Source organism: Canis lupus, chromosome 9 (assembly GCF_011100685.1).
Source record: "Canis lupus familiaris isolate Mischka breed German Shepherd chromosome 9, alternate assembly UU_Cfam_GSD_1.0, whole genome shotgun sequence".
Classification (NCBI taxonomy): domain Eukaryota; kingdom Metazoa; phylum Chordata; class Mammalia; order Carnivora; family Canidae; genus Canis; species Canis lupus.
The window spans coordinates 15,525,700-15,539,002 of NC_049230.1; the positions used below are offsets into that span (position 1 = coordinate 15,525,700).

A 13,303-nucleotide genomic window follows, 5' to 3' on the forward strand; every position below is an offset into this window, starting at 1 on the left:
AATTAGATAATAAGAAAAAAATTATTGGCGAATTAGACAAATCTCTAATAATATTATGCATCAATGAAATCTCTTCTTCAAAATTACACATCCAAATTTGACATCAGAAGACCAATTTCTCCTCAGTGATAGAAAGGAATTAAAAGTATAGCAGATGCAGATCCAGCACAGAGATTAGAAAGTTAGTATTTCAAGGCAGGTAAGATCCTCTACTAATAGTCAAGTGCTAGTAAAGGATGTTTGGTATACCATCTTTTTCCTTGCTGTGATTCTAACCTCCTAAGGGCTGATGTAGTTCCAGACCCTTTTTTCCTTCCCATGATCCATCACTTTGCTGACTTCTTTCCTAATGCTTTTAGAAAGCAGAACTTATTCCCAATTTAACTGTTGTGGAAGCCTGCAATGGCTATCAGCAGTAACCTAGAATTTGTGCTTCAGAGGTCAAAGTTAAACATCATCCTTCCTGGAGGCTCATGTTTAGATTAAAACAAACAAAAAGAATCACCTTAACCCTGCAATTTACCATTCTGTGGTTATTTCAGACCCATGTGTTCTAGAAGAAGCCAGGCTGTGCGGGTCCTCTGCATAGAGTTAGATTTCCTTTTTAAGGGGAATGCCTTCTTTTTTTTTTTCTTTTTTTTTTCTTTTTTTATTTTATTTTATTTTATTTATTTATTTATTTTTTTATTGGTGTTAGGGGAATGCCTTCTTTTTGCCTTAGGCAAATTGCTTCTTCTCTGACAGTCTGCTCTGTGGCATGCATTTTGGAGCATCAGGTCTCCAATGTGTAATTCATAGACAAACATGACCAAAATAATTAGGAAAGATCTCAACAGACCATGTATTGTAAGATATCAACTCTAGTCACAGAGTCAAGTAAGTATTCAACTACCCCCACAGGATCTGTGTAGCTCTTCCCCCTTTTCATCCGCCATAAAGTTTGCTTCTCTTAGTTTGAGGAAATCACATCAATCCAAATTAGGGTCCCAAATCATAACTTCATTAGGTCACATCAGCTCAGTACTCAAAAGTTCACAAGCCTCATGTGTTTTATTCAAAGTTAAAAATATGGTAGCTGAGTCTTCTGATCTTTAGATAAAAATCTTACATATATATTCCTATATAAAAATGTTGATCTGTGAGCTGTTCCTATGGAAGGAGAGGCTAGATACTGTGAAGACAAAGATAGTGAAGAAAGAAAACAAAAAAGAGTGGGGGTTCATGCAGGGCTAGCCTAACAACTGAAGAAATATTAAACAGTACAGGGCCAGCAGCCCCCAACTGTTTACTCTCCCAGCCTCAAATTTCAACTATCAAAGTCATCAATAGGTTAGATAATAAAGACTGATGACTTCTTTTCTCAAATGCCTACTGAAATGCACAAGTTGCTTCAAATGGGTTTGCAATCTACCTCTTATTAGTATAATAGCAGAGATTAGTTTATAAGATTAGGGAGTTAATCTGATATCTCAATGCCCAAGGGAATAAAATATAAACTAGATTTATTTCAGAGTAGGACAGGATATGACAGTGATGAATAGTGGGAAATGGAAAGAATAAGGTGGTAAGATCTAAGGTTTCTCAGGGCTTCAAAAGGCATTTTTTCATCCAGAATGCAAATCCAAAAATTTAGAAATTCTGATGTCATAAAAATTTTTTCAGTGATGCTTTGCTTATAGCTTGATACCCACCCCCCCCCACACACACCCTCACAGTCCTGTTACCAAACTGAGAAAAGACATCTATAACTCATCTCTTTCTGTGACAGTTATATGTTTATGCAACATTAGGTCATTCTCTATGGGATGTCAGTTCTCTGACATCCTGGGAAACAGGCCATCTGATATTTAAAATAAGGAAAACTTTATCTCAGTTGTAGCACTGACCTCTGGCTCAGCTATTTCCTCTTTCCAGCACCATCTTCAGATTATTGACTCTCTTCAGTTTAACAGAAGTACCTCTGTGGGTGGCCTATTTCTGATGAAGATCAACTACTTTTTGGCTTCAGGATAGAATATTCTCATCTGTGTCTAATTCCCTAATAAGGTCAGCAAGTTCAGGGTGAACAAGAAAGTGTTGAAAGCCCAGGAAAATGGACTAGAAGAGGCAGAGATGTTCTGTTGTCTCTAAGAGTTCTCCTTATACTGAGACAGGCCTGTCAGCACTGGGTCACACAGTGTGATTTCAGAGGCACTGAGTTGGTCTCTCTGGTCTAGTGAAATACATGTGATGCTCTAGAAAGAAAATGGGGAGAAACAGGAGAGCAGATGGGGAATGTACAGGAAGCAGGGGCTGAAGGCCACAAAGACAAACCCTGCTTTGAAAGCGTTCTGCTAATCAGACTTGCCTGAAATGGAAAGCAATTACAGCCAGTTTCTTTGAAAGGCCAGCTTGGGCTTTGCCAACAGCATTAAATTCTTAGTGAATTTCCATCTCATTGACCCAGGGGGCCTCGAACTCTGAGATCAATACTTTAGTAACAAAGCTGGTGCCAGACAGTGCTGGGTAGAAGGCTGAATTCCAACTGAAATGAAATGTAAGGAAGCTTTTGTGATAACTCCTGGTCCTACTATTTTACTCTCTGTGTCATTAAGTGATATATGATGATCCCTCAGCAGCTCCATGTGTTATTCAATCACCAGGGAACAGACTACATAGCATCTGAAGTTAGAAGTGTTTGCTTGTCCCAGTGTATCAGTTTGTTGCCAAAATGCTTCTAGTTAATAAATCATGTTGAGAAGGTAAGCCTGTAAAGTCATGATATGACTGCAAAACACCGTATTTTCTCCTTTTAGAGTCCCTAAGGTTTCATCTGTTGTAAAGATACTGTTAATTCAGTGGTAGCCTGCTGCCTTGGATCTCAGCATTCAATTCTCTGAGATGTTGCAGGAAGAAAGAGAGCAGATCAACCAGCAAAGTTTCTCTGGAAACTGATTTCAAAGTGTTCATGAGGCAATTCTAGATTGGTCTCTTTTTATTTAACATTTGGTTGCCAACTCCATGAATTAACTATTGTAGCAGTACTAGTGAGATTTATAGTAAAACACTCTTGGGAATGCCATATAATTCACAAAGAACTCAGACTCAAGTTTGTTGTTGTTTTGTTTTTTAAATCTTGCACCCCTACTTGACGAGATGAGCTCTGGATGTTATACTATATGTTGGCAAATTGAACTCCAATAAAAAAATCTGTGCCCCTGAATGCTAATAGCAGAAGACTACTACTGCTTATCCAATTAGCTACAGGATGTAGTTAAGGTGTATCTAAAGGGTCTATTACTCCAAAGGTGGGGAGAAGGAGGGACATTCCTTGAACACTTTCTTTGTATTCTGTACTATTTTAGGTATTATACTACATGACCTCATTTAGTTCTGAACTTTAGGAATTATTATTATCTCTTTTACATAGATAAGAAAATTGTCTCAGAAACCTAAACTCTCCAAAGGTCACAGTTCCTAGAAGAAACAGGATTTATATGCAAGTAATGACTCAAAAATCCATGTTCTTTCCACTACAGCTTGTTTCTTTAAAAGTTTCTACCTCAGGGAAAATACCACAAAATCTACTGCCTGGCTTAATATCTTTATCAGAATCTGGAACTAATTTTCTGACGAACTGGCATGGAGTAGGCTAAGCAGCATGCCCATAAGCACAGTTGTGTCTAATAAGGCTGGGTGAAGAACACGTCAGGAGAGAAATAAAACCCCAGCATGATCAGAGAGGTTTAGTCTCTCTGATAAGTCATGGACAGAGGCACAGTCACATCTGGTCTCTCTTCTTTATGAGCCAGAATAAGCCCTGCTCAGGCCAGCTATGCTGTTGGTGTCTTCTTCCAGTAAGTCAGAGGTATATCTGCTTTTGAAAACACCAACTTTGTTAAAGGAATAATTCTTTTAAAAAGATAGTATGGAGTAGAAAGCACACCCCTCTAGGATTCTAGAGATCTAGGTTCTACCCAAGAGAACAGGAAACAGTTTCACACTACTCTGGTTTGTTGAGCTGAGAAAGATCACCAAATCAGAGTCAAGCTCATCAGGCAGGAATGCTGGGCATGCACGGTTGCAGGGCAGGGGAGTGATGGTACATACTACATATTTGCCATTCTTTTTTTTTTTTTTTAAGATTTTGTTTATTTATGAGAGAGAGAGAGAGAGAGAGAGAGAGAGAGAGAGAGAGAGAAAGGCAGAGACGTGGCAGAGGGAAAAGTAGGCTCCATGCAGGGAGCCCCATGTGGGATTCCACCCCGGGTCTCCAGGATCACGCCTTGGGCTGAAGGTGGAACTAAACCACTGAGCCATGCAGGCTGCCCTGCCATTCTTTTTCTAGTCCTTCCTTCTTTCCCCCACCTTTTAACTTGATGACTTCCAGCACTGATTTAGCATCTTAAGGCCTTTGTAAAAGGGGATATTTGTAAAATGGGAACCATGGCACCTTATTCAACTATAGGGAGGGCAGCTAGGCCACCTGATCTCTTCAAGTCCGTTGTAGCTGTGAGGTTTAAGATTCTGTTTTCCAGCATAAACCTTATCACACTGGCTGGACTTTAATGGGGTTAGTCACTGGTGGCTTTAAAATTGGTATGGCTTTTAAAGGGGCAATTACAATTTTAAAATGATTCTACTCTAAGTCAGAGATTAACAATGTTATCAATTCTTTCTTCATATCTGAAGAACACTGAGGAAATCTGTGAAAGGGCTAAATTAATTATAGCCTGGGTTCACTAGCACAGAGAAAATTATTTAGGAATGTACAGGAATGTAGGAGAGTATTCTAAATATCCATACAGATTTTAAGTCTTACGGAAATAACAATGTGAAAAAATAAATTAACTTCATTAAAGCCCTGTCTTGAAAGAAACAGAGATGATGTTTCCTTCGTGTGAAATGTTCAATGAAGAACACTTCTCATGGCTTTCAATACCCATGCTCCATGCAATTAATACAAAATAGGCTCAGAATTGCTTATTATACAGGTCTGTGGCTTACCTGGGATCACAGAGAAATTTGGTTTTCTCTCCTTCTTCTCTCCAGATAAGCCATTCTCGAAAAGAAGGATGTACAAACATACGAGTCATGTCTCTGCGCTTGATTAGGAACATGGAGAGGTTCTCCATTCTCTGCTGAAAATCCTCCCATTCTAGGGTGCCTTCAATGCTACCAGCATTGATGGCCTGGAAGATATGTTCATCAGTCAGTGGGTGTAGAGAGGCTACTGCCACATTCAGGAGAGGCATCACCCGGTCAAAGGAAGACTGGGTTGGGAACTTCATATTGCACTGGAGTAAATAAACCTCAGAGAGCGAAACAGGAACTACTTTGTAGCTAGAGCTCTTTAACACTAGATAGCCTTTCTCTATGAGGTCAAATGTGAGTTTCAGGTATAGATAGGACCCCTGACTGAGGGTCTTGAGGTGAGAACTGAGTTTGCCAAATGTAGTATTGTCCATTTTGCCATTAAGTGAAATGTTATTCTGGATCTCTGAGCTGCTGTGTATCCGGTGCAGGATGTAAGCCTGCAGGTCCTGGTCTATGGCTTCATTCTCTTCTAGTCGATCCAAAAAAATCCTATGGAAAGGCAGCAGCTTGGTAATTTCCTAAAACAGATGGAGAGAGAGAGAGAGACAGAAAGACCTTCAGTTTCCCCTAACTCTTGTGATACACTATGAGGTCCACACATTTATTCTAAACTTCCAAGTGGCCAAAGAGGGAAATATGATCAAGTACTAGTATCCATAGGTTAAAACAAATATGTTGCACAGATGGGACACAATTTTTTTCCTTAATATTGAGACTTGGGATCATTTTTTAGAGGTCTTCATAAAGGGTACTTTAGGAGTGATTTAATTGTCAATATTCTAAATAACACTCCTTACATAAATAGAAAATGGAATGCCATGTAATTTTGTAGTTGTTGTCATTTTTCTCAGTGTTAACAATGGCATAAAGTCAAAGCACAATTCAGTAAGAGAAATGCATAAGGACTCAAAACAATGTCATATAAAAACGTACCTTTCTAACCTTCCTAATAAGATGACTACATTTTAATGCAGACTTTTTGGAGATGCCTTATCCCAGAGGAATACTTCTAATATGCTTGGTACCTTGGTGATCTGCTCGGAAATTATACTGGGGAAAGGTGTTAGGGCTTTATGGTTACTTATACTCTGGATTCTATCTTATCGGCATGCAGACTTTGGTCCTGTAAGTATCCACCTTCTTCTGCATCAATTTCTTCTTCTCTTTTGGATCACATAGATGAATGACACCACAATTCCTCCCCTCAGCTACTATCCTAAATCTCTGTCCCCATTTTTAGGAAACTTCACAGAAGAGTTCTCCCTCCCTACTTCTTATCTCTTATTCCTCCTTCCCATCGTCCTCTATTTGTTGCAATCAGACTTCAAACACATCACTTCATTGAAATGGTTCTTGTCAAGGTTTTATGTAAACTTTACTTTGACAAAACCAATAATCGTGTTTCAGGGCTCATCTTCCTCAGCCTCTCAGCAGTGTTTCACAAGGTGATCATGCCTTCTGAGTCATTTTCTGTAGCTTAGTTCCACAGTAATACTTTCATTTTACTCTTAGCACACTGGCCACTCCTACCAGTCTTTTTAGCTGGCTCTTCTTTCATTTCTCAGGGCATTCAGGGCTGGGGTCTCTACTCCTTTCTCTTCTTTAGCCATTCTTACTCCCTACAACAGCTTCTTTGGTCCATGGTTCTAAATATAATCTATCTGGGGATGAGGCCTAACCTGTGTTTCTGGCTTAGTCCTCTCCCCTGAGCTCTCATTGCATACTTCTGTCTACTTGACATTGACATTGTGATGTAGCATAGACAAACTTAACATGACCAAATCAGAACTAATGAATTTTGCCCAGTGCCACAAAACCTTTCTGTGTCAATAAACCATATTACCACCAACTTACTACCAAATTACAGGTCTTTGTGATATTTTTCTTTTCCTCATTCTGGCATTTACCCAGTTGCTCACCATGTTTCACTTTTGAATCTTCTATCTTACCCCACATTCAGCCCATCATTAAGTCCTTTTGATTCTCCTTCAAAGTATAGTTCAAGTATGACCACATCACAGGGTCTCTACCATTACCACTCTAGTGTAAGTCACCATCACCTTTCTCCTGTACTTCTGCTCCTCTTCTTGATCCCTTACATTTTATGATCTTTATGGCCAGCAGCCAAAGGAATCTCTTAAAATGTAAAGCAGATAGCATTACTTTGCCAGGCTCCTTGGAGAGGGCTTTCCCATTGCCTTATCAAAAATAACTATCATCTCCATTTATCCTTTTATATCTATTTTATTTGTCTTCATAACACTGATACTACCTAAAATTTTAATATATGTTTAATTTTTCACTTAGTTTTTATTTATGTTCCTCACTGGAATATAAGCTTTATGAGGGCAGGGATATAGTCTGCCTTGTTCACTGTTGTATCTTCAGCTCCTAGAAAGTGCTTGACACACTTGAAGTACTTAAGAAATGTTTGTGGAAATAATGAATGACCAAATAGGAGGGTGTTTTTTTTTTTTTTTTAGACCTATGAATTATTTCACTGTCAGAACTGAATGAAAATAAGAAAATTCTTAGTTGAAGTGAATAAAGTATCTGAGAAGTTATTACAGGTCTTGATTTATGAGAATACTGAAATTTCAACTTTGTACGTTAATATGTATAGCACTTTTCCTGTTCTTTGGCATAGCTGAAAAGTTAAAGTCATCTGCTCATCAAGTCATACTTAAAATGTCTTTTGAAATTGTAGATGGCATTACTTAAAAATACAAATGAAGATAACATCTCCTAAGCAAACATTTAGTAAAACTAGTCAGAGAATGTGTTCCTGGAAGTTTTTTTAATTCATCCTTCATCTTTAACAATCAAGCTACTGACCAGTAATAGTATATTACGTAATTTTCAGTCATAAAGATGCATTTATGTTGATTCATCCACATTCTTTAAGTTACTTTGATATTAATAACAAACATTTGCAAGGTGGTATAGCCAGGATTATAAGTATAGTTTCTGATCAAAGAAGGCAGCACAGCTAATTGGTCAACATGTAGGAATACTACTAAGTCCCTGGGAGAGGGGAAAAGGAGGGAGAAACTATAGACTGTAATTATTACAGGTGGTTGTATTAAAATAGTGGGATAGATATATAATGTATAAGCCTTTGATGCTCATCAAACAAGGCTATGGTTAGGCAAAAAAACGTTGGGAAACTATTCCAAACCAAGTATGAATGGGGGATACTGACTCAGCTACAATGAGAATGGCAGAGAGGATAAAGTCATTTATCCTTAAGCCCATATATCTTTGCAGGCTCTGTTCCACATTTCTAGTCCTTCTTTCAGGCCATTAAGTGACCAGTGAGTGAGGATGGAAGATAAAAAAGATTTTAAAAAAAGAAAACAAAACAAAACAAAAAAAAAAACTTCTCTCCTAGTTGTGTGCTCCAGGACACAGTAGAGGTTTAGAAAAACTCATCACCAAGGGAACAAGGATCTAGAATTTTTTCTGTTTAAGCACTCCCCCAGGGAAATAATTTATGGTCCCAAAGCAAACAAACACATACCTGTAAACTGGTTCTAACTGTTACAATTAATTTGAGCCAAGAAGGAAATTTTCCAATCATTTTACTCAGAAATGATACAATTGTATCCCCATAATCCGGTTTGTGAAATTCTGCTTCATTTAATCCATCAATTAAGATGATGAAATCTTCATCTGGGATTTTTCTCTCTAAGACAGAAAGAAACAGATTACTTAATAATTACCAAGTGGATAACTGAGTTCTTTTTGGGTCTTTGATCACGTATCTGTTTGGGGAAAAAAATTAGAGAAGATCTCTTCTGTTTTTTTACTAAATGCTCAGGTACATAATTTATTATAAAGACAAAGCATAATTCATTTAGTGAATTTATTTTGTTTTTACCAGGGGTGTAAGTTTTATTACATATGTAATGTATGAAGTGTATACCTCCCCCATGTTATCAATTGTGAGACAGCCTGAACACATTTATGAAAATATGCACATCGAAATTCATTTTTTCTCCTATACTTAAAAAAGCTGAATATAATGCGTTGGTTTTTTTCTATCTGATAGCATTAATGAGAACAGAATCACATGTTCTTTTGGGAATTCCACTCCCCCTGAGAAAGGTTTAATGTGAAGTCCAAAGCAGTATATATGACTTCACATGAATGTGTAGTGGGAAGGAAGGATGGTGGAATGGAGAAAAGGAATCCCAGCCAATAAAGAGATCTCGAATTACGCAGATTGGATCCCAAGATCTTACAGAACTAGCAGCTTCCCAGACTATATCTATTGCAGCTTCAACGAGACCAGGCCCTTGTGTGATCTTCCTAGGATGAAGGAGTCACGTGGGAAAGATACCCACCACTTTTATGTTGCACTCCCTCCTAAACTCTGTACTCTCCTAACTTGACAAAATCAGTTTATCTTTAGGGCTAGGCTGTAGAAAAAGGCTTGGTAAATTTTCAGGCTTCAGCTTTCATTAAATGCTTAGTGATTCTTGAACCATAGTGAACAAATTAGAGATTTAAAAAATCCCAAGGCTGGAATGCACACTTTAGTACAAATGAATTGCAAGTAGTAAAGCAAAAATTACTACATTTGACCCTTGAACAACTTGGCTTTGAATTGCATGGGTACACTTACATGTAGTTTTTTTTTTTAGATATAGTACTATAGTACTCTATCTTGTACTGTATAGTACAAGTTCTGTAAATGTAAATATCTCTTATGACTTTCTGAATAACTTCTCTAGCTTACTTTCTTGTAAGAATATATTACGTAAATACATATACCAGACACAATATGCGTTAATTGACTATTTATGTTATTGGTAAGGCTTCAGGTCAATAGGAAGTTATTAATAGTTAAGTTTTTGGGGAGTCACGAGTTTTACTCAGATGTTCAACTCTGTAGAGGTCCATGCCCCTAGCCTTTGGGTTGTTTAAGGATTAACTGTGGTTAGTAGGACTTGACAGGTTCTGAAGGGAAGTAGTAGGGGAAAGAAAGTAGTTATTGGATAATTGAAGTAGAAAATAGGTTATATCTGAGGAGGAAAAGAGGAAATTGGTGACAGAAGAAGAGGTCTGTGGACTTCTGTACAAGATTGGCTCTTTTAAAAGAGTCAAGACCAATTGAAAATACATATTTTGGTTTTCTATTTGAAAATATGCAGATTTTTAAGATTAATAAAACTTTTATTTTCTCCCAAAAACTACAAGCTTTATATTTATAGGAATTTAACTTCAATATCCTAAGGACTATAAGTCAGTTCTCAAATTATGAAGAGTTTTAACCATTACTTTCATCTGGTGACTTTGAAATAAACTATGGATTCCAGCTCTCTTAACAATGATTATTAATGAAATAACATCCTTGGTGACATAGTACTAAGAAAAAACATACCTATAGGGAGTCCAAAGAATTGAGAGAAAAAAGTTGTTTGGAACTAACAGACTGACCTATAAATCTGGGGGCTCTTATGTTCTTTATTTTGAGGACCATGGCATCCATAAGCATAATTGTGTCTTTAATGTCCACAGAGGAATTTTCTAATTACATTTTCTTGGCAGCTGTAATAAATCTATCCATTGTTCCTGAGCACCATCACCTTGCCCCATCAAGTGGTGTGCTGAAGCCATCTCCTGGGTCCAGGAGAGCTCACTGCAGTATTTTTAAGAGACAAGTTGTTAAGCAGCTGGTAGCCTGAAATTGGCCAAGGTGGGAATATTTATTTACACAGTGGAAACCTGCAAATATTACAAGCCCTCCTTCCCCAGCTGGCTATTAAAATTTTATCAGCGATGCCAATGCCTCCACAACTTCAATTATAACTCACTTAACTTCACCCAGACTCCTTCATAAGAAAGCCATGATCTTCCAGTGGAGAAAGTCTGGTGATAATGTATCTGTGCTGGGATTTTCTTTCTTTCTTTTTTTTTTGTGCTGGGATTTTCATTGGGAAAAACATTTCAAACACATTCTTAAGCATTAAAGATCAAGAACATGCTCTAAGTTATGATCTGGACATTTTAATGAATGAAATAATTCAATTGCTAATAAAATCAAATTCTCATTTGCATAAATTCCCAGTAGATGTTATTCATGCCATGAGTAAAGTAGACAATACATCATTTCTTCTTTAAAAAAAGGAAATATGTGCCCTATTTAAGATAATTATGTTGTTCCAAATCTTGCCTATTTTTTCCCTTTTTGATATTTGCTTCCTTGAAGAAGTTACTTAGAAGTCATCTATTAATACAGGTGATTTGAGGTATCAAGAATTTTTCATCTTTTAATAAGGACATCATGTTTGTCTAAAATTACCTTTTTAGAATTCAGAAGAATAAATGCAAAGGATTTCCAAATGTTGCTAATACTGTAAAACAACGAAAAGTATTCATAAAAAATTTCCTTTTCCTTTGCTAAATGATAAGGTACCTCAGTTATAAATTTAAGAGATGAGGCCTTAATGATATTTAGATATCATCTCTCAAATGCAACTAGCTTTACAAGAATGCTTCTGCATATTCATCTCCAAACTTATGCAGGTTATTTAAATACATACTCGATCATCAGCTTTAAAAGACTATACAGACAAATGAAAATTTTTTAAAAATTGGGGACTAACAAAGGATTGCTACTTCTTACTTATTATTATTATTTCTTAAAGTAAGCCCTACACCCACATGGGGTTTGAACTCACGACCCCAAGGATTAAGAGTTGCATGCTCTACTAACTGAGCCAGCCAGGTGCCCTGTCATGTAGGAAAATTTAAAGTGCAACTACTGGCACCTGGGTGGCTCAGTCAAGCAAGTCCTTTGGTTCAGGTCATGATTCCAAGGTCCTGGGATTGAATCCTGCATTGGGCTCCCTGCTCAGTGGGGAGTCTGCTTCTCCCTCTCACTCTTCCCTCTCCTCTGCTTGTGTGCTCTCTCTCAATAAAAATCTTTTTTTTTTTAAGTGCAACTACCATCTACTATCACCATTAGTCATAGAATAAGAATATTTTAGTATTTAAAAAACAGGAAAGACCTAATCTATCTAACCTTTACATACATGTATATACCAAACTATATTCACACACATTCTAGGCTGTTTCTGTTTTCTTATTTTGTAATGAACAAATGAAAACTTCAAATGGACTGGTACTCGGAAGCCACTGTCCTAGCAGACAAGTCCCTGGAAGTTTTTAAGCTCTTTAACCTTTGTTTTTATTCTCTTGTAAAAATATATTCACCAGGGATTCCCTACTGCCCTTGCTTATATATACATTTAATGTATGCTGGAACTGACTTGCTTAGCAGTCCCATTCTGAGATTCTGTACCTAGGTATCTGAGGCTACAAGAGAAGAGATGGTAGCTAGTACTAAAGTCAGAACTAAATCCTACTGCATGGGATTTTACTACTGGTATACTGTATAGGAATTATCAAAAGTTAAAAAAAAAGGCTCATATCAGAGAACATTTCTGTTCAGAAAAGCTGCCCATTACATGTGATTTTCCTTTTAGTTGTGACAACCAATTAGTATCTCCTGTCATTGCATACTGGTGGCTGAAGCAAAAGCTCACCATAAAACTTCAAAACTTTTCCATTTGCTTTATATATATGTATGTTTCACTCTTAAAAATTTTTTTTGAGAGAGAGAGCATGAACATGTATGCAGTGGGTAGAGAGAGAGAATCTTAAGGTAGCCACACCTAGTGCTGAGGCTGATGTGGAGCTCAATCTCATGACCCTGAGATTGTGACCTGAGCTTCACCAACTAAGCTACCCAGGTGCCCTCATTTGTGTTTTAGTCATCACACTTGTAGAACCTTAAAGTGTTGTGAAAATACTTTCATTTTTATTTTTTTAAAGATTTTATTTATTTATTCATGAGAGACACAGAGAGAAAGAGAGGCAGAGACACAGGCAGAGGGAGAAGCAGGCTCCATGCCGGGAGCCCGATGCGGGACTTGATTCCAGGTCTCCAGGATCACACCCTGGGCTGAAGGTGGCGCTAAACTGCTGAGCCACCGGGGCTGCCCTACTTTCATTTTTAAAAGAAAAAATGTACAATTTGAAATTTAGCTTCTGAATCTAAACTGAAAGTGTTTTCTACTGAGCTTTCCTGGAAAGAAAGCTTCCCTACCTTTAAGATTTTTTTATCTTAAAACTTGTGATAAAATTTAATATATTTAATTGTGAAGATCTTAACTATACACTTTGATCAGTTTTGACAAATATATATACTCATGTAACT

The 13,303-nt window shown here is 37.3% G+C and overlaps 1 protein-coding gene across 9 annotated transcripts in view; it reads right to left on the reverse strand.

Annotated features, from left to right (window-relative positions):
- TANC2 (tetratricopeptide repeat, ankyrin repeat and coiled-coil containing 2) overlaps positions 1 to 13,303 on the reverse strand; it is a 369,540-nt gene that overhangs the window by 58,890 nt on the left and 297,347 nt on the right. For all 9 annotated transcript variants that reach the window (XM_038546935.1, XM_038546931.1, XM_038546938.1 and 6 more), the window contains 2 exons: positions 8,597 to 8,763; positions 4,987 to 5,594 (listed from right to left, as the gene is read on the reverse strand). In XM_038546935.1, the coding sequence (XP_038402863.1) occupies positions 4,987 to 5,594; positions 8,597 to 8,763 (775 nt within the window). The remainder of the gene's footprint in view (positions 1 to 4,986; positions 5,595 to 8,596; positions 8,764 to 13,303) is intronic.